This window comes from Epinephelus fuscoguttatus, linkage group LG6, assembly GCF_011397635.1.
Source record: "Epinephelus fuscoguttatus linkage group LG6, E.fuscoguttatus.final_Chr_v1".
NCBI lineage: Eukaryota > Metazoa > Chordata > Actinopteri > Perciformes > Serranidae > Epinephelus > Epinephelus fuscoguttatus.
In genome coordinates, this window is record NC_064757.1 from 6,996,316 (window position 1) to 7,022,903 (window position 26,588).

General features: G+C 41.5%; 1 protein-coding gene across 1 annotated transcript; it reads right to left on the reverse strand.

The window, feature by feature from the left end:
* On the reverse strand, nucleotides 1-26,004 carry hmgcra (3-hydroxy-3-methylglutaryl-CoA reductase a). The gene is made up of 20 exons (XM_049579878.1): nucleotides 25,848-26,004; nucleotides 21,595-21,771; nucleotides 20,110-20,221; nucleotides 19,892-19,979; nucleotides 19,725-19,809; nucleotides 19,526-19,631; nucleotides 18,145-18,251; nucleotides 17,938-18,057; nucleotides 17,697-17,857; nucleotides 13,654-13,907; nucleotides 13,404-13,570; nucleotides 9,493-9,687; nucleotides 9,235-9,393; nucleotides 8,725-8,882; nucleotides 8,504-8,609; nucleotides 8,230-8,400; nucleotides 4,803-4,943; nucleotides 4,550-4,708; nucleotides 1,829-1,983; nucleotides 1-1,188 (listed from the first exon to the last, which is right to left on the reverse strand). Exons 2-20 carry the CDS (start codon nucleotides 21,757-21,759, stop codon nucleotides 1,134-1,136), a joined length of 2,664 nt encoding a protein of 887 aa, XP_049435835.1. The 5' UTR covers nucleotides 21,760-21,771; nucleotides 25,848-26,004; the 3' UTR covers nucleotides 1-1,133.
* Between the last annotated feature and the right edge of the window lie 584 nt (nucleotides 26,005-26,588).

Sequence of the window (26,588 nt, forward strand, 5' to 3'; positions counted from 1 at the left end):
TCATTGTAAAATCTGTTTGTATTTATTACAAAATATATCCAAAATATTTGCCATCCCCTGGTGCAACAGGAAGACTCACTGTAATTGAATTCATTTCACCCACATCTGCAGTACCTTACATTACATTTTGAAGCATCAATATGCTTTGAATTTGCAATTTAAAGTGCATTAGCATGCACTTTAAATTGCAGACTGATTGGAAAAGTCACTGTATCACCGCACAGTGACACCATAACCTGGTCTGGACTGTGTGGATTCGGGAACACACGCATATCTGTAGTAAAAACTGTTGATAAAAAGTTATTTTCTTTGGTACTGGACATGCAGAGCAGAGGTGAGTTAGGCCATTAGATTTGTTTCTGTATGGTAATAATACGGTATAAACCCAATGGGAATGCGCTAATAATTTGTTTCATGGTTACATCAACAGTACAGGCACCTGAAGCCTTGTTTATTTATCATCAACCCGAGCTCAGCCTTTAGGTGAGCCTTGAAATCTTCAAGTGCCTCTTGGATCCACATTTTCAATCATTCATACATTCATTGATTCACTCCTGATGTCAGTCATGGTTAATCTTTCTGTCTTGTTGTGGTTGAGCCAGGACTGGAGTCTGCTTTGCAGTACTGCTGAACTGTGTGGGCTGATTGACACTGTGTCCCTGTTAGCTTCACAAAGCATCCCAACGAAGACATCAAATGATGCAGAATCAGTCGTAAGCAGCATTGTACTTAAGTTGCTGTGCACAGTCACACATTCAACATTTACTGTATCTGTATTAACAATGCTCCATTTGGCAACAGGACAGCAGAAATTTTCATTTGAATTCAAAATGTCTGTTTCCCAAAACTCTGACAGCATTCCCAAATGTGGAAATAATCGAAGTTAAGTGCTCCTAGCCAGCCCCATAAAACACAGACAGATACAGAAAATGAATATACTCCCACTGATTAGCTCTTCCTATCCAGCATAGAGATTGGTCAAAAGACACTCCAGTGTCTCTTAGAAAGCATTTGGAAGATGTGTGAGGTCTGCTTTCTCAACAAATGATTAGTCCCTTTCATAATGTCCATATTTTCCTGGGTTCACCCCTCCGTCCAGTCACCTGGGCTCACTGAAGGAGGCAGGGCTGCTCTCAGGAGGCTTTCTTGGTGCATGTTCCTGGAGTCTCATGTAGATTCACCTTGGATCTGCAGGAGGAACAGAGTCCATCACCCTTTGTATGTCAAATTAAACTTAATTTCTAGAAACAGGTTGGCACTGTGCGCTCCTGCAAACCATGGATATTTTACATTTGCATGTTATTATGTACAGTAGGTGATACATTGGAAAGGCTGTGGTTAACATGGTCAGCTTTAGACACAAAAAACACTTTGTTATGGTTGATAAAAGACAGTCCATTCTCATTCTGAACTTGTCAAATACTGCTGCTTTCAGTGATTTCAGAGTCAGATACTGACATACAAAGGCACCTTTCGCAGCATGATGGTACGCTGCTGGGTGGTATCAGTTTCTAACGCTGCTGAGTGGCAACAGTTTGTAACAGCGACAACGTAATATAGCTAGAAAGTCCTTATGGGGGGAGGGGATGGGTCCAACAGACCCCAGACTTTTACCCAGGAGCCCGCTGTTCACTTCCCATGTAAGTTTTAAGCCATTTAAGCCACCTGTTGCAACCACACCCCAATTCCCTACCACTAACTGCCCACCCAATATCTCCCTCTCCCTTTTCTCTCTGAAAGTTGACAACTTAATGCAACTATTTGCAAAATTGGCCCAATACTGATTTGTTGAAAAACTGGCTCACAGACAGAGGTTCCTTGCTCTTACCTGTTGTGCGTCATGTGGCTCTTTACCAGGTGGCCGGCAGCCAAAGCAGCCATCAGTGAGAGCTCTCCAGCCAGCACGGTGGCACACACAACCCTGGCCAGCTGCCGTGCGTTCTCCCCTGGACAGTCCTGACTGGCTCCCTGTACACCCAGCATCTGCACACACACACAGACACACACACACACAAATTATTGATTATCTGATAAGCCCAATTCAGACCAAAGATTTGAGACGAGATGAGTTGAAACAGGCAACTACTTGCAATGTGCCGCTCTGCAACATTCTAAAAACCTGCCAGTTCACACCAATGCAACTAAGTGAGACAGTGTATCATCTCGATGCAACAACTCTGTACTTCGGCTCTGATTTCCAGCTTATCAGGTTTATTTTGAGGCTGAATATAATTTGTAGCTTCTTAAAATAAGAATGAAGACAGTGATAATGAGATACTAGCTAAAGTTACATTTTTAGTAGTGATGAAACCGCAGAAAAGAAACTGAAACAAAACCAGAACCAGAACACTGCGCTCTGAGAACGCAGGGTTACTCGTGGTCCCTAAAGTCTCCAAAAGTAGATCAGGAGCCAGAGCCTTCAGCTATCAGGCTCCTCTCCTGTGGAATAATCTTCCTGTTACGGTCCGGGAGGCAGACACCGTCTCCACATTTAAGACTAGACTTAAGACTTTCCTCTTTGATAAAGCTTATAGTTAGGGCTGGCTCAGGCTTGCCCTGTACCAGCCCCTAGTTAGGCTGACTTAGGCCTAGTCTGCCGGAGGACCCCCCTATAATACACCGGGCCCCTTCTCTCTCTCTCTCTCTCTCTCTCTCTCTCTCTCTCTCTCTCTCTCTCGTATTCTATTACTGCATCTTGCTAACTCGGCCATTCTGGATGTCACTATGTGGCTAGGTGGTGTGCGCAGCCATCAGTGGTCTCCAGCCAGCACGGTGGCACACACAACCCTGCCAGCTGCTGCTGCCATCATTAGTCATTAGTCATACTTCTTCTGTTATTATACACATATGATTATTGTCACACATGTATACTGCCAGGTATTAATACATACTTTCAACATATTGTACCGCAGTAACCAGAACCATAACTATAATATTATTACTTTCATTGAGATGAGTTGAAACAGGCAACTACTTGCAATGTCTCTCTCTCTCTCTCTCTCTCTCTCTCTCTCTCTGTGTCATATGTATTACTGTTAATTTATTATTCTTATCTGTTCTGTACGACATCTATATCACGTCTGTCCGTCCTGGAAGAGAGATCCCTCCACAGTTGCTCTTCCCTTATCCGCTGTGAGGGTCTTAAGGACAGAGGGATGTCGTATGCTGTAAAGCCCTGTGAGGCAAATTGTGATTTGTGATATTGGGCTTTATAAATAAAATTGATTGATTGATTGAAAACGAGCACCACAATACACCACAATAATATAAATAAGCACATACAACAAGTAGCAGTAGCAACCCACCGTCCAACACACACCATGAGACTGGAAACAGAGGACTTGGTGGGGACAAAGCGCCTGCCGCAGCAAGCGCACACACCATCTGTGGTTATTTTGGCTTGACCAACGGACTTTACCACAAGCTGATCGGCTGTTAAAACAGGTGATGTGTTTTACGTTCTAAAACCAGCCGCCGGTGATTTGACCAGCTTAGATGCAGGTGACATCATCAGGCTGTCCTACTGCTGCAACTTTTCTCTGCAATGTTCTTAAACGGTTTGTCTCATTGGGAATCTTTGGTCTGAACTGGGCTTTAAATATGTTGTGAGCCACCAAGCTTAGCAGAATTATCATTGATTACATTTATTCTAACAGGACTTCTTGCCAGATATGTGTACATATGACATCCAACGAAAAATGCACACTCAACAATTGGTATGATATCCTACGAATTTATGTCCCACGAATGACGTTACCTCCTTAACGTACAGTTACATAACTGACGTAAAATTAGGGAGGATAGGTTTTGGCAATGAAAGTTACTGAGGTGAGGTTTAAGAAAAGAAACGTGGTGAGGATATACCTTAAAGTTCACTTAACGTTGTGACAACCCGGACAATTTTCCCCGGACCCACCGGAAACTCTCGCTACTCGCGGGGAAAAAAAACTATATCCGGGGGAGTCAAAAAGAGAGAGGCAGAGAGAGACGGCAGAGCAGTGGGCTGGTCATGAGAGCATCAGGGCTCTGTGCGCAAAACAGACAGAGAGAAATAACGTACCTCTCATTGGCCACAATTGCCACAACCGACATCAATACTCACCTCCTTGTTGCTTCCAATACAAACTTTTTATCTGTGTATGTCAATGTGGTATATTTCATTTAAAAAAGGGTGTAATCTCTAGTAAGGTTTCGTCCTTGTGTGGGGTTTGTACTGACTAAAAACAAAATCTTACATTCCAGGAGAGAGACATGGCTGGCACCCCAGTCAACTAAAAACAAACACAAACCGTCACAAAGTTCACACGCATTCGAACATGCATATCCAGGAGAAAGTCCTAGGCTAAAGTCTTGTTTTTTGTGGCCCATCCGCCACCCCAACCTGCCTTCTTAAAGCGCTCCAGACTGCTTCCTTGTTTACTGCCATCAGCACATTGGTCACGTGATCGCAGCCTTTCAAGATACGTGGATATGTACGAATTTGTGTGCAATGCTTTACATAGGGAAACATACGAAAAATTTGTGAAAACAGCCTGGTGTGTGTGTGTACCTGGAGGCAGGCTTGCTGGGGGGGCAGGTTGGTGCCTCCTCCTACAGTGCCCAGCTCTATGGAAGGCATGGTGCAGCTGATGTACAGGTCCTCTCCTGTTGGTCCTGACGCCTCCATCAGGGTTATGCAGTTACTGCTGCCCACTGACTGGGCAGGATCCTGGCAGACACAAACAGCCACTTACATTAACACAACAAATACAAGAATACATTGAAATAAACACATGCACAATATTTTCTCAGAACTCCTTTACCTGTCCACAGGCTATGTAGATGGCAGCCACCAGGTTGGCTGCATGTGCGTTAAATCCACCGATGCTGCCTGCCATGGCAGAGCCCACCAGGTTCTTATTGATGTTCACCTCCACCAGGGCTTCTGTTGTTGTTTTCAACACCTGCAGCACAGCAACAAGGGGTGAACATTAATTTGCTGGTATAGAGTAAATATGAGATTGGATGATTCTCATTAATAGAGCACAACATCATATAAAACGTCATGGTAAACGGATTGGATGGACCTGCACTTGTACAGCACCTTTGGAGCCTTCCAACCATTCAAAGTGCTTTTTCCAATACAAGTCACATTCACCCATTCACACACACATTCATTCACTGGTGGCCAAAGCTACTGTACAAGGTGCCACCTGCTTTACAGCTTTATCACATTCACACACTGATGGAACAGCTATTGGGAGCAATTTGGGGTCTAATATCTTGCTCAAGAATACTTCAACCTGGAGTGGGGGAGGCGGGGATCAAACGGCTGACCTTCCCATTAGTGGATGACCCACTCCACCTTCTGAGCCACAACATTTTTTTATTTACACTAAGAGATTATGATATTGAATCTAGATTTACCATTTATTATCTCCTTCTGTGTGCTTTTGTAATGTTTAATTCAATATTTGTGTCTGTCCCACCTGTCTTCTGTGTTGCTGATGGGTTCAATCCACATCCATTACAGCACATATACTATACATGTCTACTTGTTATTGTATCAACTTCACTACCTCACATCAATATTTGTCTGAAGGATTAGCTCAGGGCGTAGTGAATTAGTGCTGGTTAAGCGAACAAGGGAGCAACAGTTACAGTGGAAGTGCTCAGAGGAGAAACTAGCAGAAAACTTTTCAAATGTTCATGAATAAATACTGCAGCTCCTCTAGTTAAGTTTCCGTGTTGTGCTTCTCAATGTAGGTTGGCTCGTTCACATATGAATGTGCACTTATGCAGTACCCTACCACTCTACAAAATAGGGCTCCACTGAAAAGCCACAGTGCAATTCTAACACTGGAATTTACCAATGGTGGAAAACGTACTCAAATGTTTTACTGAAGTAAAAGCAGTAATACCACATTTAAAAAAAAATACTGTCACAAGTAAAAGTCCTGCATTCAAAATCTTACTAAGTAAAAGCATTAGAATTAGAATCAGTATTAGAATTCAGTATTCAGTATTAGAATTAAAATATATTTTATGTACCAAAAGTTCTCATTATGCAGAAAGAGTAATATATTATTGGATTATAATTACTGTTACATTACTGTTACATTTATGGGTTCATCACTTTAATGTTGCAGCTGGTAAAGGTGTATATGCTATATGGAACATTAAATGTCATTATTCTTTATGTTAAATGATGTCTTATCTAAATATTATTCCCACATTTAGAACATCGATTTCCAAAGTGGCAGATAAAATTTCTGAGTGGCAGACAGAAAGAAAACGTCCTTCCTTCCACAGGGGCAGGTAGTGAAAAACATTTTTGACCCTGTTCAGGAGTCTGAGTTAGTCAAATCAAGTGAGTATCTCCCAAAGTCTTTGAGACAGAATTCCTGAAATGTTCCCCTGCTGAGCTGTAGCCTAGTAACACAAAGAAGGAATTTTGTACTAACAAACTGTAATTTGGGGGATGCTGTGTTTTAAATGTTCTAATGTACTTTTGTATTTATGTAAAGCAATTTCAAATTTGGAAGATCCTAAACAAATATAGAGTAAATTTGAATCCTGTTTCCTAATAGCTACTGCAGGGAACCAGCATCCACTGTTACAACTCACTGAAAATTGTACCACAACTACAGTCTAAGATTTTGAAGGGCTAATAGCAGTATCCTTTCTTAAGTGTGTCCATTTACAACTTTTAAGTCTCCTTTACTATGGATTTCTGTTACACTTCCATCTATGGACAAAAGGCCACCAGTTGAAATCAAGCGGCTATTTCAGGGTGTTTTCAGTTCATGAAAGTTAATATTAACATTTTAGTCACCTGAAACTGGCTTGTTCAGCATTTGGTTATACTAAAGGACCCTCTGTGATGAAGTTTTAAGTTTTTCTGGTAAGTTTGTTTTGTTTTAATGGTTTTAAGCCTGTTCTTTTGAGCATTAGCATTAACATGGACTGCAACTGCACTGTGCTCACAAAGCTAGCAGCTAGTGTTATCTTCACCCTCTCGTCCAAATATGGTCACTTCTGATTCTAAACTAGAATTACTGCCAATTATATGCCTCCACGCACCAGTCAAGATTCTCTTACAGTTTACATCCATATCTGTGAAAACATGGATGCTTCACATACATCTTACCTGATAACACATAAGATCTATACAATCAGCACATATTTTGTGAGGTCACATTGACCTTGACTTGCTGACCCTAAACCATAAAATTCTAATCAGTTTATTCTTCAGTCCAAGTGAACTTTTGTGTCAGATTTTTAACAAACTCCCTTTAGGTGTTCTTGAGATATCGCATTTACAAGAATGAGACAAATGCAAGGTCATATTGACCTTGAACTTTGACCATCAAAATCCAATCAGTTCATTGTTGAGTCCAAGTGAGCATAAGTTTGAAGAAATTCCCTCAAGGTGTTCTTGAGACATTGAATTCACAAGAATGAGACAGACAAGGTCACAGTGACCTTGACCTTTGACCCATGACCACCAAAATCTAATCAGTTCATTGCTGATTCATGGACATTTTTGCAAAATTTTTAAGAATTTCACTCAAGCTGATCTTAAAATATCGCATTCACTAGAATATGATGAAAGCAATGTAATGGCGACCTTGACCTTTGACCACCAAAATCTCATCATATCATCCTTGAGTCCAAGTTATTGTTTGTGCCAAATTGAAAGAAATTCCCTCAAGGCATTCTTGAGATATTGCATTCACAAGAATGGGACCGACAGACAGACAGACAATATGAAAACATAATTTCTCTGGCCACAGCTGTCACTGGCGCGAAGGCATAAAAATCCAAGATGGCGACAGTCTAAATGCCGAAATCAAGTCAAGTTTAAGTTTATTTACTTTATTAATCCCCCCTTATTAATCCCTATTAAGCCTCCCTTGGTGAGGCACCCCCCAAGCAGTTGGGGGGTTCGGTGCCTTGCTCAAGGGTACCTTGACAGTGCCCAGGAGGTGAACTGGCACCTCTCCAGCCACCAGTCCACACTCCGTATTTTCATCCGGACGGAGACTCGAACAGGCGACCCTCCGGTTCCCAACCCAAGTCTCTATGGACTGAGGTACTGCCACCCAAATGTGTCTTCAAAATGGGAGCCCATAAACCAGTGGGTGACATCACATTAGATACGCCCATTATTTTTTCCATTTATGGTTTAATTTGTTTAAATCCAGCAAAGACATCAGTAAGCTGCACTCTCAGTGCTAGTTCTCTTACCTCTCTGACCACTTTAGCTGGGATGGTAGCCTCACAGACAGCAGACTTGCCCCTGCCTTCGATCCAGTTGATGGCAGCTGGTTTCTTGTCGGTACAGTAGTTCCCACTGACAGCCACCACCTGAAGTTCTGGGAAGTTCTGCTGCAGTCTGTTCAGGGCCTGCTCTGTACCCTGCAGGTACACCACTTATCATTTAAACAAGGCCCTGAAGGATGTTAGGAATAAATCTCTACTCACACACACACATACACACACACAGTTATAAAACAGTTACCTTAGAGATCATGTTCATCCCCATGGCATCTCCAGTCTTGGAATGGAAGCGGATGTAGAGATTTCTCCCAGCAAGACCAACCAGCAGCTTCTCTAGCCGAGCAAACCTGCCAACAGTGACCACAGCCTCATTCATATAGAAACAACATGTATACACACACAACAAACATTTAGCAAATACTTTGAATTCTAGTTTTTTCCATGTCAGGCTTCATGTTTTACCTGCTGGTGTTGTCGAAGGCCTCCTTGATGGCCTGAAATCCATCGGTGCTCTCCAGCCAGGCCTTGACCTCAGCAGCCTGACAGGCAGAAGGCAGCCTCACCACAGGTCCACGAGTCATGCTGTCACCCAGGATACGACAGCTGGCGCCGCCTCCCAGCTACAACACAATTCAGATACAGAACATATTAACACTCACATAACATATTTTTGAGAAATCACAATTATAAAGCAGCTGCTGTTTTTTATGCTTATGATTTTTCAGAATTCTGCACTGCTAGTACTCTAAAACAATAACAGTGACTAAAATAAGCCAAAGTCAGAAGTCAAATGTGAATAAAAGGAGCCTCATCACCACCACCTCTCTCACTGTATGTGTTAGATTTAAAGCAGGATCAGAAAGTGTGACAATGGATGGATATTCATCATTCTTGTGTTGCTGACTGTTTCAGTTATTTTGTCCACTCTGGTACTTGTCCTGTAGGACCTTATCACACATATCTGACACTCACAGCAATTGCTCTACAGCCACGGTTGGTGCTAGCAACCAAGCAGCCCTCAGTTGTTGCCATGGGAACCTGGAACTGCTTCCCATCCAGGTGCAGTGGTCCAGCAACACCTACTGGTACAGGCATGTAACCAATCACATTCTCACAGCAGGCGCCCATAACCTGGAAAACAGTAACACAGAAACGCTGACAACTTAGTAAAAGAGGAAGTAGAGGGTCACAGGGAGCATGGCAGTTTGTCTTGTGTGTGTAGCTCTTTACCTTGGAGTAATCGTAGTCAGTGTATGGCAGGGAGGAGAGTGCAGAAGGTGAGGGAAGTTTGGCAGATATCATCTGTCTTCGTATGGCCACACCTCTCTCTGGTCTCTCCATCATGGCCTCCAGTTTGTATGCAGGTATGTGTTTGGAGTTGACCAACCGCAGCACCTCAGCATCGCTCAGGAAACGAGCCCCCAGCTGCATCAGACACCATCAAGCAGTGACTTATTATTTACAGTGTCGTCTGGTCAGACCAGTGAATCTGCTACAAAAATTCACTCAAGATTAGAAGAAATGGATTGTGGTTATTATTTACACTAATACATTATAGATTCTTACACAGTGCTTAGTATTTTCAACAGAAATATGTTTACAGCCATTTGCTGGAAGGTACAGTGATACCTGTTACTATGGATATAATTTAATATCTGTGTCAATCCAATAGGCAGTTAATTCCATACCAACATAATCTTGACTCATTGCAGGCAACATCTTTGTTCTGACTGTAGACTGAAAGTAATCATCAACTGCCAAGATAGCTGTGTATCAAGCTCAGCATTAATTTAAAGGGACAGTTCACCCCAAAAATCAAAAATACATATTTTTCCTCTTACCAATCTATAATTATCTATTATCAATCGAGACTGTTTTCTTGTTGTGTTCACACCAAACGCAACCCAAGTATTTGCGTCATGTTACTGGTGCAAGTTTGAATGTGAGAATATTTTGTGTTGACTCACTTCATACGCTTGAATAACTTGCAACATATGCGCATGAAATCTGTCTGGGCTGAAGTCTGAGCTCCTCTTTATTCCTGTTTGTATAAAAGTAGCACGTGGTGTCATAAACCATAAACCTCGACACGACATGGCTATTACAGCACAACTCTGTCGCTGAAGTTCAGAATTTTCAACTCTTGCGAATAAGCATGTGATGCGAAATCACGTCCAGCAGGAATTCGCATCTAATCACATCTTTACATTGACATGTTATTCACTTGCTCATATGTTATATTTGCGCCCAGTGTAACCACAAGATTAGCGTGAGGTGCCAAGTATTGGAGACATAGGCTGCCTTTTCTCTAAGATAATGGAACTAGATAGCACTCAGCTTGTGCGCTCATTAAAATCCATTTAAAAAACTCAACAGCAATGTCTTACTCCAGAAATCATGACCCGGTTACTCAAGATTATCGACAGACCTCGTCACGAGCATGAGTGGATATTAAGACAATGGGTCCCTGGGCACAGACAAGCAGATGGCACCACCATCTCTTCAACATGCATAGGAACAAGACACAGTTGTTGTGATAGTTTTGCCCCTTTTTTGTTGTTGTTTTGTGTCTCTTTGTAGTCTTGTTGTGTATTTTTGAGGTAATTTGTGTAATCTGTGGTCATTTTGAATCTCTTTCTTGTTGTTTAGTGTCTCTCTGACACATTTTGGTTTTTTTGGTGTTTTTGTGTTTGCAGTTGTTTTGCCCCTTTTTGTAGTTATTTTGTGTTTATTTCTAATGCATCTCCTTATGGTCGTTTTATGTCTTTTTGTGGTCATATTAACCAGCTGGTCAGTAGATGTTAATTTGAGGGACATTTTGTAGGTGAAGTCCAGGGAGGCCTGGGGCCACGTGCCTGTGCCTGATAGGCCCGTTCAATAACCCATCCATGGTTGTGAGGAGTTTCACGTACAAACACTTTTCTTTCTACCAAACCACAACTGCAAACCATGTCACCATGCAACTCCTGCTAGCTCACCTAGCACCACTGAGCTAGCCAATGTTACAGCTCAGCCAAGGAGGATGCCATGTTTACATCTCATGCTGTCACAAGCACAAGCCTCTTGTCCACGAGTAGGTGCACACGTCATTCTGCACGGTGATATCGTTGGTGGGTGTAGGTTGGGAGAAAGAAAATTTTTCCTATGTGCAACAGCTCACAACAGGGTCTGTGGATTATCTTGAGTAACCGAGTCACGCTGTTCAGTTTTTCAAATTGATTTTTTTGGCGCTTTGAGCACCACAAGCCGAGTGCCATCTAGTTCCATAATATTGAAGAGAAAGCAGATACCTCTGCAGCCGATATCTCCAACATTCGGCAACTCACAACAAAACAATCTAGACTGATTAATAGCACTACAGGTAGGAGAAAAATATCTGTTTTTGATTATGGTGTGAGCTGTCCCTTTAGGTGTGACCAGCTGAATGACTCTGCTTCTCATAATGTTATAAGTCCATTTCTGTGCTCACATTATTTTCATTTGAAATATTCTTATCTCCTATGTCTTACTCTCCAGTGCAGTGTGGGAGATCTAACTTGCAATGAAACCCCACCTACATGTGATGTGCACCAATATGTCTTCTCTGAGAAAGTGGAGCGCTAAGTAGATGTGAGGCCACACAAAGCCAAAGGAATCAGTGCAAGTGTCTTTACTACTGGCGTCATGCTCTAATTGGTTCAGCCTCAAAGAAAGAGTGCAGTGACTAAGCTCATTACAACACAGTTAAATCACACAAACGCCTCAAACCCTGCAGACATTTTAGTGGGATATGGCTTTATGATGGAAACAGACACCTTGTGGAGCTGGGAGGCGGGCCGAGTGATGTAACCATTCATCCACCTGAGAGGTTAGCAGCAGTGCTTAATTTGTAAAATTAGAAGTAGGGGAACACTTTGGGCCTCTGAAAGAGCAGTGTTCCCCCAATCCCAAAAGTGGGGGAACACTTTTTTAAGCGGCACCTGAGCCGCCTCACTGCGGGACTCCGAATGGAATGGTTGTGACATCTAGTGTTGTCACCGTACCAAAATTGGGACCAACGGTACGATACCAGTGAAAGTATCACGGTTCTGAGTAGTATCAGGATACCACAGCAAAAATGAGACACATGTGCCTTATGTCATTTATAAAAAGATAAATCACTTTTCTATAATACATCAATGATATTTCAATGGAATAAATTACTTATTGACTTATTCATACTTCAAAAACAGCATCAATAAGTGATTAACATAGGGTGGATCAAAATAAAATAAATAAATAAAATAAAAATCAACCAGCCACCCTCCTCCCCTGACAAATAACAAACAGTCCCTAAAGTGCGGTGAGGTTTGTGAGCCGTTACCTGACACAAAGAGAGAAATGTGAACGGCTCGTTTCTCCTCTGACACGCCACGTACCTGTGTGCCGCCACGGCTCGGCTGTCCATGTACTACTGGGCAGTCATGACACAAAGACGAGGAAATTACTGAAACTGGAGTCGGACTCGCTGGTAAGCCGTTATGTTGCGGCGCAGAGCACTATGAGCCTCCGCCGTATCTTGTCTGTGACCCCTGTTCAACCCACAACCGGCAGGATTTGATTTTCCTTTCTGCTGCTGGTTGAAATCTGTACTCACACAGCCAGCTGAATGAGCGCACAAAACTATTTTTAGTAGCAAATGCGAGTAAAATGCTTGCACGTAGAGCTCTGTGGAAAACAAATCACTGCCGACAAGTAAAAAGAAATAAATAATAACTTTCACTGCTCAAAGATACTCACATGTCGAGAAAACAAACCACTACAGCAGCATATTGAGTGCCAAGTGGCCGGCGCGTTCCGTTATTGACCAGCGCGCGCCGGGACGGCGCATGGATACTCACTGTCTTGCGATTGGACTTTGAACTTTCATGTGTAGACTACTGTGGAGTTTAGTACTGCGGTCGACCATTACCAGTATACCCTGCAACACTGGTGACATCAGCCAATACTGTATGTAGTTTTTAGATGTGAAAAGTTCTAGACCCATGCAAATTAATTCCGAAACGCACCAGGGCCTTTTCTGAAAAGATCCTGGTATGCGTTCCAGTACGTTCCGGCTCAAATTAAGCACTGGTTGGCAGACTTATCAGCTGTGAAAGGCAGGCTTGTGTGAAATGTCATACCTCAGGGTTGTTGAGGATGGCCACACATTCATCCACATCTCTGGGCTTTGTTGGGATGCTCAGCTGATCAGTCTCAGACTTGAACCCCTCCTCTTCCTCCCCTACGATAAAGAGGCTCTTTGGCTGAGGATCAGCCACCGGGGCAGACAGGGGCCGGATAACCTCATCTAGGGAAACAAGGCGTAGTTTGATACCACAGTGCTACACAAGTCCATCTGCTACAGCATCATCACACAGAACACAGACACACCTCTCTCTGCCTGGTTGGCAGGTGCCGGGGCAGCCAAGCTCTGGGCAGGGGGGAGCGGTTGTGGAGCACATGGCTCCTTCCTGCAGCAGGTCTCAGTGGGCCTTCGTGGGGTCAGGGCAGGGGCAGACATAGTGATGGGGTTCTTCAACGACAGCGTAGACTCCATCTCAACCTGCTCAAAGAAGATGTACTTGATAGCCAGCAGCAGGGCCAAGGCCAGACAGATCACCTGCTCTATGTCCATAGTTATCATTCTGCAGGGAGAGAGGCACAATAACATGTAGTACAAGTGTTAGTATTGATTTTAGGCCTTGGTTAACAATTGTTCAGTTTTTAATTGGTCCTTTATCTTAAATACACACTTTGATGTTCTCTTTATGCCGTCATACCAAAAGGAACTGTTGAGAGAAAAGTTTTACTTGAACATCATTTACAACGCTGCTGTTGTTTGTGAATACAACCAGTCTTCATGGTGTCAGAAACAAAGTCAGAGCAAAAAATCTGGAGTATTAAGCGAGAAGGCCGCTGTGTAACACCATTGCATATCTGGAGATACTTAAAATAATTAAATCTCATCAAGAGAGTATAAAATAGAGAAGTAGTAGTGTTGCTGGAGTTTTGACCTGTTCTTCTACTTTAAATTAGGGCTGAAACTATACCTCAAGAAACTACAGTAACTCAATTATTAAAAATCATCCATACAACTAATTTGCATCAAGGCTTGGTTTAATTCATATAACTATATACAGCAATATGTTTCACATGGATGATCACTGTGGACAGGTCATGTGAAGACACCTCACAACAGAAGACTTGATTTGATGGCATGGATTGAAAAATGGAGGGAGTAAAAATGAGGGGTGCAGAAAACAGAAAGACCAGAGAAAACAACAGAAAGCGTCAAAGTTTGGGATTATTTCCAGCTGAAACCAAACAAAAACTCTGTACAGTGTGTGTAATACTTCAGCATCTCAACAGAAAGCATCCATTCCACGAAGCGGACCCAGCACAAGTTAATATTAGCCTTAGCATTTAACGTAAATCAATATGATTGCCAGTTGAGATGAAAACTTAGCTAAGTATGCAGATTTTCAACCAGCTCTGTGTCACTGCAATGTGGAAAGTAATGTTGAATGCAAATTAACAACGTTCAGCTTCCCTTATGGATGGCTTGTGCCTCAGAAGTGTGCCAAATGATGCAAAACCAGAGCTGCGGGCAGCATGAAGGGAAGCCACACACAGTTCAGCTACACAAATTTCCCACACTGTGGTGAGACAGAGCTGCTTTCAAATCAGCAGTTTTTCTTTTGAGAACATAAATCAAAATTGTGGCTGGTAATGCTTTAGTTTCCTTTTTAGAATAATCAACATTATTATTATTATTGTTTAAATTGCATACAGTATTTAGGCTCCAATAGCTATTTACACCATCTGATATTTTGGTTTTTGCAGTATTTTATGCATTACTGTGAGGGGAGTAGGTGTGTGTGTGTGTTTTTATGTTAGTGTGACTATCTTAACGTTAACTGAATGAAGCTCAGCCTTTCACAAATTGACTGCAAGATTTTATTTTCTGTGATTGTTTCCGTAAGTTGTAAGGTTTTGCTCAAGAAAATAAACAGAAAATAAAATGCTGCAGTCAATTTATGAAAGGCTGAAGTTGTTCAGTTATTATTAAGAGTCAAGAGTCACACAAGAATATGCGCGCGCACACACACACACACACACACACACACACACACACACACACACTCCCCTCACAGTAATGCATAAAACACCCAAAAAATAATATAAAAATAAAACATCAGGTGGTGTAAATGACTATTGGGGCCTAATTATTGTATGCAATTTAAGCAATAATAATGTTTATTATTCTAAAATGGAAACCAGAGCTTAACTAGCCACAATTCTGATTTATGCTCTCAAAAGGAAAACTGCTGATTTTCAAGCAGCTCAAGCTCAAGTAGCGTGGGGATTGTGTACATGACCCACGTTTGGCGTATCTGGTTTTGCATCATTTGGCACACTTTTGAGGCACAAGCAAAAGGGGGAGGCTCTCATAATTAATGCACACTCTTTATGAGCCTTCATCACAACTAGCAATCATATTGATATACATTAAATGCGGAGGTTATTATTACCTTGTGTTGGATCCTGTTGAGATGCTGAAATATTAGACACATTGTACATAGCTTTGGTTTTGTTTAAGCTGGAAATGATCCTAAACTTGAAACACTTTTCTCTGGTCTGTCTGTTTTCTTCACCCCTCACTTTTGCTCTCTCCATTTTGCAATCCATCCCATCAAGTCACGCCTATTCTGAGGTGTCTCACGTCACCTGTCTACAGTAATTGTCCATGTGAAACACAGTGCTGTATGTAGTATGCAATTTAAGCAACAATAATGCAGCACGTGTACTAACAGGAACTAAGAAACGAGATCATATTTCTCCTGTTTTAGCTTCTCGGCACTGGCTCCCTGTAAAATCCAGAATTGAATTTAAAATCCTACTGTTAACTTATAAAGCTCTAAATGGTCAAGCTCCGTCATATCTTAGAGAGCTCATAGTGCCTTATTATCCCACCAGAACTCTGCACTCTGAGAACGCAGGGTTACTCGTGGTCCCTAAAGTCTCCAAAAGTAGATCAGGAGCCAGAGCCTTCAGCTATCAGGCTCCTCTCCTGTGGAATAATCTTCCTGTTACGGTCCGGGAGGCAGACACCGTCTCCACATTTAAGACTAGACTTAAGACTTTCCTCTTTGATAAAGCTTATAGTTAGGGCTGGCTCAGGCTTGCCCTGTACCAGCCCCTAGTTAGGCTGACTTAGGCCTAGTCTGCCGGAGGACCCCCCTATAATACACCAGGCACCTTCTCTCCTTCTCTCTCTCTCTCTCTCTCTCTCTCAATTTTCAATTCAATTCAAATTCGCTTTATTGACATGAAAGTTATAATAACAATATTGTCAAAGCACTTAGAGAATTAATAACATAATTCTAAATAAATCCTAACAATAACTCTCTCTCTCGTATTCTATTACTGCATCTTGCTAACTTGGCCATTCTGGATGTCACTAACTCGGCTTCTTCTCCGGAGCCTTTGTGCTCCACTGTCTCTCAGATTAACTCATATTGCAGCGGTGCCTGGACAGCGTGACGTGTGTGGTTGTGCTGCTGCCGTGGTCCTGCCAGATGCCTCCTGCTGCTGCTGCCATCATTAGTCATTAGTCATACTTCTACTGTTATTATACACATATGACTATTGTCACACTTGTATACTGCCAGATATTAATACATACTTTCAACATATTGTACCACAGTAGCCAGAACTATAACTATAATATTATTACTTTCAATAACGTTGTTATAAGCTACTGTCATTACCTGCATCTCTCTCTCTCTCTCTTTCTCTGTCTCATTGTGTCATGTGGATTACTGTTAATTTGTTGTGCTGATCTGTTCTGTACGACATCTATTGCATGTCTGTCCGTCCTGGAAGAGGGATCCCTCCTCAGTTGCTCTTCCTGAGGTTTCTACCGTTTTTTTCCCCCGTTAAAGGGTTTTTTTTGGGGAGTTTTTCCTTATCCGCTGTGAGGGTCATAAGGACAGAGGGATGTCGTATGCTGTAAAGCCCTGTGAGGCAAATTGTGATTTGTGATATTGGGCTTTATAAATAAAATTGAATTGAATTGAATTGAATAATTCTAAAATTAGTTGTTCATTTAAGAGACCTTTGTTATTTTCTCTCTGCTCTTTAATATAGAAAAGTATTTGAAAGTAAATACATAAGCAAAAGTATTTTACTCGATTAATGGATGGATTAATCAGTAGAAAACCCAGTTCCTATAGCAATCGATAGCTGCAGCTGTACTTTACATGCTGACATACAGTCTCCACTGCTGATGAACTTAATTGCATCCTGTGGATGTGTAGCAATAATGTCTGAGGACAAGCACAACTGATGCTCCTAAGCACTGCAGGAAAGACAAGGTAGCCACCAGGCACAATCAAACATGGAATTAAAAGCAAGCATATCACAAGCCTAACCTGGTGAGGTAGAAGTGCCACAGGGGTTTCTCTGGCTCAATCCTCCTGGGTGAGAGGTGGTCAAGCTCCATGCCCACCTGTGGGATCCCCACTGTGGTGTTGATAGACAAAGGCTCAGCGATCCAGCGGCTGTGGGCGTGAACCATCACCAGGCCCAGAGACTGTGTACAGAGCAGACATTAAAAACCACACTCATGTTCAAATCCAGGTAAAGAAACAAATAAATCAAGAGAGGTGTTACCATGATCATTTTGACTCTCTGGGTTACAGGGTTGGGTTTGTTGTCCTCCTCCTCCTCCATCACTCTGGAGAAGTGGCTCAGCTGCCAGATAGGATGGCCCTCCTGACTCTCCCGGGACAACTATACGGGCCAAAACACAACACATTAATCAAAATGACATTAACACACACACACGTACACACATAAAATGTAACACTGTAGCCTTACCTCCAGCACCAGTGACACACATGCAGGGAAGAAAGTCATGAACACAAAGTAGTTGGCCAAGACAGACATGCAGCCAAAGCAGCACATGATCTCCAACTGCCGCACACCTGAAAGATAAAGGACAGATACTTTTATTTCATTCATCTTGGTCAGCTAAATCCAAAGAGGCCATCGTTTGCATAAGAGTCTGGCTGGATGGATGGGCCATTTTAACTGATATGGTGTCAGCAGGGTTAAGGTTAGAGCATTAAATTAGTTTGTACAATATATGAGGGAAAAGTGTAGCTGTTCCAAAGACCTGAAGGTGGATTGCAAAGGGAGGTGCAAGACATGGGGAGTTAAAATTAAAAGAAGATTCAAATCCTACTTACTTTTTCACATCAACACACCGTGACAAATGTTGCACGAAGTTAGCATACTGAAGCCTCAAAATTCTGTTATGTCTCCCTCAACTCCATTAACGCTTCATTTTGCTTAAGCGGCAACCTCCAGGGTGGCCAAAAACTGTGGTTCCTCAAATGGCCACATGAGGCTGGCTCTAATGCGAGTCAGTAGACCCCTATGTTAAAATGTCCAACTTTACAGCAGAAATGAACACGTTTTCAGTCTGGTGCAAAAAACAGTTTTGGTCTCTGTAGCTAATCTCCCTGCTCATAATAACTCAATATTTGTATAACTGACCCATTTAAATGTTATTAAGGCTTTAAGTGACAGATGAGGGCCATCTGATGAAAAGTCGTGACCACAGCAACAACTTTGGTTAGGTAACGTAACTATTGCGTAACCCCAGATTCACACAGTATAGGCATAGTGTGTTTTCAGTTCATGAAAGTTAATTTGTTCACAGAAATTAATTGTAATGTTTTGTTCATCTCAAAAGTCTTGATCAGTGTTTGGCTGTACTAAAAGACCATCTACAGAGTTGGATATTCAGTTTTTCTGGTAAGTACGTAAATAAGTATTTTTGTCATTTTAAGCCTGTTTTTCGGTTGCAAAATCTGGCATTAGCATTATCACAGTTAAACATAGCTGTCAATGCACCATGCTAACCAAGCTAGCAGCTGTTGTTAGGATTATCTTTACCCTCTTGTCCAAATACAGTCGCTTCTGGCTCCAAAAACCCAAGATGGCAACGGCCAAATTGCCAACCTCAAAGCTTCAAAGTAGGTGTCCACAAACCAATGGGTGACATTACACTGGCTATGTCCATTATTTTATACAGTCTGGGATCTGACTCACAACCAAATTAAGCAATCCTCACAAGGGTTACAGGTATTGTTCTGTCCTGTCTGGCTGAAAGCCTGTTTCATCTCTGTAACCACGCCTGACAGTGATGTCATGGTGTAACAACAACAGGAAAACTAGGAATAGCAGCAAGTACCTGACATGGTTCCCACTCCGATCACTAAGCACTCCACCAAGGCATCAAGCGTGAAGGTAGGTCCCAGTACTGCCATGCCACGAGCAATGTTGTCTCTTACTTCATCCTGAAAATGTTATAGTGTATATTGTAGTAGTCAGGGCTACTGTTGGATTTCCTGTGGCATGTTGCAATGTGATCAGTAAATATTTCATCATACCTGAGAACTAGAGCTTAAGGCAAACTTGGCGAGAGCACATGCTTTTGAGAGGTCGATGAGAAGCAGGAAGAATGGCAAAGCCTCACTGGAGGACAGAACAGAACAATCAACTGGGGTTTTAACAGAGATTCTGCTAAGAAAGGACTGTATGCTGAGTGTGTCCTTACTTGAGGCCTGTGAGCTCTTTATCAAGAAAGTGAATGACCACTGTGCTGAATACGAAGCTGGAGAATATGGTGAAGAGGCCTGCAATACCTGCAAAAGAGCAGATGAGATACATTTTAGCTATTTCTTGCTAGTTACGCCAAAGAATCCACTCCCTTTACAGCATCTTAGTCACATCTAAGCATCTTATAAACAGCTCAAGTATCCATCAATATTTTACCTAAAATATATTTGGACCCCAGTTGTCTCAGGTTCTGGAACTGGAAGTAAATATATACGATGGCGATGCAACGTGTGATAGTCAGGATGATGATATCACTGCTCAGAATTTGCTGTAAGGAGATAAAAAATCTTATCAGTGGACACAGACATTCATTAGAAATGTATAGTGAAGTAAAGGATAAACTTCAATCAAAGACTTAAAGGATAAGTTGGACATTTAGGGAAATACCCTTATTCACTGCCATACTAAATATAAAGTTACAGCCAGCAGCTGGTTAGCTTAGCTTAGCGTAAAGACCTAAAATAGCCAGAAACAGCTAGCCTGGCTTTATCCAAAATCCTCCTAGCAGTACCTCTAAAGCTCACACTAATTAACCTGTTAACCACATTTGTTAAATTTCTGTGTGTAAAAACATGGTTTTTCATAAGGTTATGTGCCAGACTATTCCTTAGTTAGCAGTCTCACAACTCACTGGCTCTTGTCTAACTGGGATAAAGCCTCTAGGGGCGAGGGCCAACATGGAGATCTGGTGTAGCAAGCAGATACCTGGGCCAAGACTTCCTCCTTCATGCACACATGGGAGAAGTTTACCTAGAGGGCTTCTGCCAGAAAGAGTTTTCTGGCAGAAGCCCATTAACCCATTTTAGTCCACATTAAGAGTTTTTCCCCCTAACCTTAACCAAGAAGTCCCTTTCTGTCAGAAAGCCCTCCAAGCGAATTTTTCTGTCAGACATTTCAGCTAATGTTTATAAACAACTCTGTGTATGAATACAAAATGCACTAAAAAACTAACATAAGATAAAGCTCTGAGATAGCATTTTGGTGCACATGTGAGAAGTTTTCCTTGTAGGCTTTCTCCAAGAAAGCCCTTTCTGACAGAAATTTGTTCATTTTTACCCAAACTACAACTTTTTTCCTAACCTTAACCAATAGATCCCTTTCTGGTAGAAAACCCTTAAGGAAAATTTCTCCCAACTGCCGTTTTGGCCAGTTCCTCTCCATACAGACAGTTTACAGTTTGCATAAATGCGACTGGGTAATACTACTCAGACTTCAAATGGAAACCAGTACGCCTCTGCCTCCAGTAAGAGATAAGGTGCCAGATGAAAAGTCAGGGGATTGCCAAAGAAATATGGACAAATCCTTGAGTGTCTGTACCAAGTCTAATGGCAATCCATCTGGTAGTCACTGAGATATATGAAGTAACGTGGTGGCTCTACCGCTGCTAAAAATGCTTTATAGGAGTCCTAGCAATTGGTCATGACAATGCATATTAATTTTTAGTGGCGATAACACACCAGTCAGGGCTGTGTGGTTAGTTAAAGTATTTACCTAATGTAAGCATGACATATAATTTGAATTACAAGTGGGAGGACAGTCCTGAGGCTCTTTCAAACTACGCTGGTGGCCTACTTTACACCGTGGTGGATTCTCTACTACAGATAACTGACATATTCTCAACCATCTCATTCATTTACTCACCTCCTCTGTTTTGGGGCAGTCAAAGTTCCAGCCACAGATCTGGTCATTACCAGTGAACATGTTCATGGACATCATACAGATGGTGAGGGTGACTGTGCCAACAATCACCTCCCAGGGGTGGGAGGCCACCAGGAGGCCGTGCATACGAAACAGACGGGTCAGCATGGTGCAACAGAGCTACCAAATTACACAAGGAGAGTAATGTAAGTTGGAGGTGACTGTACACCATTACATAACAAGAGGAGGAAACAAGAGCATCCACAATGGGAGCAGGTCAGGTCGGTGATCACAGAAAACATCACTATGCCATTTTATACTTCAGCTCCACAAGTCAAGCTCAAGGGGAAATACTGTACTTCAATTTCATCATTATATAAAGACAAATCACAATTTTTATTTTTATTTTTTATATTATTTTTTGGGGCTTTTGCCTTTAATTGACAGGACAGCGTGAAATGGGGAGAGAGGGAGAGAGAGTGGGAGGGTGACATGCAGCAAAGTGTTGCAAGCCAGAACCAAACCTGCGACCGCTGCAGTGAAGCATCGCCTCTGTACATGGGGCGCCTGGGGCTATAATCCGGCATATTTACATGCAAATGTTCATTAATGTGTACTGTCTCTTCTAACTTAAATAAATAAATAAATAAATATCCATTACGCTACTGGTGCCCCAAGACAAATCACTATTTTAATCAGAGGAATGAAATAGTATTCTTAAATTAGTACGCTTCATTAATGTGAACTTACCAAGACAATGGCCTATAACACTGATTCCCAACTGGTGGGTCACGGTCTAAAAGTGGGTCACAGGTTTCACTGAATGGACCGCAAGTGACTCGCGAATGGGTCTAGTTTGTAAAAAACATACTTTCTTTTTGAAGTACAGTGAATTTACGGCAAACGCTTTTATTTTGAAGTGCTGTTTCCTGCTGCAGAGTGAGTGAATAGAATAACAGCTATTTAACAGACACAGCAAAGTAGCTTGAAGACATGGCCAAACACAAGGATGACCCTGAATATATTAAACTTTGTGGACCTTGAGGTAATGTCTAAGGAGCAATTCAGACCCCGTGGCTGGACATGTTGGGAACCACTGGCCTGTAATGTATTAGGCCTACTTACATTCAACTAGTTGCTTTAAATACTTTAAATATTTTAACTGCATCAGGTGCAGTGGCGTAAAGTAGCTACGATGGGCTCCAATGCACACTATTATGATGGGCCCTAGGGCACGCTATCATGCACATATCGTCTCACCTCATGGTCAGAGACTTGACATTGGATAACATCAACATACATATTACCCACCTATCATCATAGCATATCTGTATATAACAAAAAATACCAAAGAAAATAAGAAATTGAGATATTATTAATTTAATTTAAGAAATTCAATAGCTGATTTATAGAATAGTTTACTGATAGTTATAGAATATTTGATTTATAGAACAGTTGATTTATAGTTATAGAATAATCATTTAAGTTTGTTATAAATGCTACTGACTATTTTACAAAAAAAAAGAAAAAAGAAACATGACAAAAATTGGTTTGCCTTTTTTAAGGGCATATATAAAAAAGGCCACTGTTTTTAATTTAATGAGAGTTCTTCTTTGAACACAGGCATATTTCCAACATGGCAATCATGCATACGGGCCCATTCTACACCCAAGTAGGCTATGGGCACCCCCATTTATGCCCCTGGTCAGGTGTAATAGCCTAATCACATCGCTCTCAAAAAAAAAAAAAAAAAAAAGAAACCACGTAATAGGCTAATTATAGTACTACCAGCACTACTACTACTAGTCTAGTAGGAAGGGGGGGTCCTCATGGTCACGGTGGATTTCTAAATGAAACCTATATTTTTAAAATGTATGTCTATGCGTAATTGGCTTTTCTTTGCAAAATTTAGCAGAAAAAATATGAAAAAAGCTAGTTTTGTGTCCGACTTCATCCCGACTTGCTCTGACGTATTACAAAAGTGGAGGGCGATAAAACCGCAAGAGTGAGGCGGCCGCAGCTTTTAGAGCCAGGCGCTGCAGTTGCTCTCCACCAACTGCACCGCCTGGCTCTCACCTGATCTAACAGCTGATTGGTTAAGATGTCGACTCAACAATATGACGTTTTAGATAAACTACTCATTTTTGTTGAATTTTAGAGATTAAGATTGTATTTGTCTGATCTGAAGGTTTATACTGTGAACAGAAAACATGTGTGACTGATGATGAAGTTTAGTTGTCAGAGACTGAAAACATTCATCATAAACTATACAGAGTCTACTGTACTATATTAATATTGTACGGTTTAATTATTGAAGTATTTAGCAACACAGAGACTTGTGGTCAGTGGGATGTGAGGATTCTTAAAATAACATCTGATGTGAAGACCTAACTGTATCTGACTGAGCCTTAATGAAAGCTGTTGTCTTGTATTTTTTTTTCTCTGAAAATATTAACCTTATAGTCAAACACAGTTTATTAAAACAATTGGAGACTGAAAACAAACTGATATATGGGTCTGATCACTTTTTTAATGAATTGACATCATTCCAGACAGGATGTTAGTGTGTCTGTGACTTCCTGGACGGACTGAAGGCTGCTGGAAACTGTCGGGAAACTGTCTGACTTCACTGCAGCTTTTTGTCACCACCCCCCGCTGCGGCCGCCTGCTCTCGTCTACTTTTCAGGGGAGGCGAAGATCATCTCAAACGAGCCTAGTGTCTATAGTCTATGGATCAGTGCGAGCGCTTCTTCCTACGTGCTCAAAATCGTAGGTACTGATTGGCCGAAGAGGAGTCCTGTGTATTTGCGCTCGATTGCTCTTCCTTCATCCTTAAATTACATGGATGTCTGTCACAGTAAATTGAAACTGAATTTTGAGAATTGAATTTGAATTGTGAGAACTGAATGTGAAGATATATAGAAATAAATTCAATTTCAAATTATACTATTCAGATTCAGTTTTTCAATGCAATTATTCGAGTTTAGAAATTCAAATTCAAATATAAATGATTCAAATTCAGTTTCTGGTGGCACATATTTCAGCCCATAGAAATATTATTTGGACTAAATACATAAAAACTACTTCAGTCATCAAGAGAACACCATAATCATTTTGTAAAATAAAAAATTACATTAAAACATTGGTTCATTAATATATCTATAACGTATGATTCAAGAGTTATGGTTATCCCTCATTTTGACCTGTCTATCACAAATTTCGGAGTAGACATAGCTCCAACAGTCTCCCAGACTTATTTTTTTTTAGTTACAGCAACATGTAACCAATCAAATGAAAGCTTAGAGTGCTGGGCAGTTTTCTATAGCTATTTAAAAACTGATGTTTCTCACCAAATACCAACAAATTGGGAAGATTTCCTATAGGTCATACCTTTTTTCATATTTTTTCTGCTAAATTTTGCAAAGAAAAGGCAATTACGCATACACATACATTTTAAATCATTAAAACAACAATTTTAATTGATTTCTCATGCTTAATTTATGCAAAAAAGATGGTTTATTTGTCTCTGTACAATATATGGTTCAAAAGTTGTGGATAGCCTACATTTGATTTTTTTTAATTTTTTCCCATATATTTCCATTGACGGAATTTGAAATTCCGCCGGACTTCCGAGGACTACCCTTTTTCGCGATGGGAACATCAAAATTCATTATCTAGCTACAGACCTTCACGATTCCAGAAATATAGGTTTCATTTAGAAATCCACCGTGACCATGGGGACCCCCCCTTCCCACTACTAGACTATACTTATACTACACTACTAATACTACTACTTACTACAACTACTAGGCCTAGTACTACTACTACTACTAGCCTACTACTACTACTACTACTACTAATAATAATAATAATAAAATAATAACCTAATAATAATTTATTATTATTACTCCCGTCGTTGCTTTAAATAAGGCATTAACATATGACCTTTTTGAGAAAAAGAAACATCAGTAGCTAAATGCTGCTAATTTGTTCATGCTGGTGATTAAACTGACACGTTAAAGCCAATATCCTGTACAGTGCGCAGCGGCGGCTGCTGCCGGTTCTATCCAATATATCACTCCGCTGGATGCGTTAACGGAGCGGCTTTGAAGCGGCTTTTATCCCCGCTCCGCTTACTGTCTACTTCTGAAGCGCGTCCTAGGTTGAATTCACTTCTCAGTGTTGCCTATAGGCTAGGCCTATATTTACTGGCAACTAACATAAATGCATTTATTTGAATAGATACACAGACTTACCTTAGGTGGGTAAATGGATGATTATTGAGAGAGAGGTGTGATGGTGTCTTGAGTGCAGCCTCCCGGTGTGAAGCACAGAAAGCCGGTCTCACCGACACACCGAGTGGCTCCTCCGAACTCCAATAGGGCAGATGGAACGATGGCACGCTACTGCATCATCCGACACGTCAGCCAATCACGTCAGTCACCTGCTTCACCAGCGCATTATCCACGCCCCGTTTCCTAGGCGACGGCAGTAATGGGGGCATGGCCAGAGCGAGAACGCCTAATCTCGCCACCACACACACTCAGAAGATGTTGCACGGTGGGAGTGGGCTGGTCCCTGCGGGAGCTATTGATGCTTCGTAGACTGGTAGTGTAAAACAGGTTGTATGCTACGCTGTTGGGCTTTTGTCACGCCAAGTCGTAACTTTTTTACGTCATTATAACATTATAAGTTAGTAGCACACTTCACAGTACTGTGTGGGCTACAAATGCACAATAAAATCACGGAATGGTATGGACGTGATATGATGTGAACACCTGTTTTCAGAGCTGGAAATTGTGTTCAACGATGGAATTGCTGGCATTTCAACAGGGTCATAGCCCATTTAACATTTAACAGTTGCTCTATTTCATGTTGCATGGGATCATGTTATGACTACCTGTATTTTCAGTGTGGACTTCTTATTTTAATAAGTAGGTTGCATTGCATTTTCTACATGTGGGCTTATGCACAGAGTACTCGGCAAAGTTCTGCAG

Bases quoted from the DNA above. Each gene is read 5' to 3' on its own strand.
- hmgcra (XM_049579878.1), bottom strand. From the start codon at position 21,759: ATGCTGACCCGTCTGTTTCGTATGCACGGCCTCCTGGTGGCCTCCCAC. The intron at 19,980-20,109 runs GTAAAATATTGA...GCTCTTTTGCAG, and splicing joins GGGGTCCAAATATATTTTAG to GTATTGCAGGCCTCTTCACC. The intron at 8,883-9,234 runs GTGAGTGTCAGA...ATTGTGTTGTAG, and splicing joins GTGGCTGTAGAGCAATTGCT to CTGGGAGGCGGCGCCAGCTG.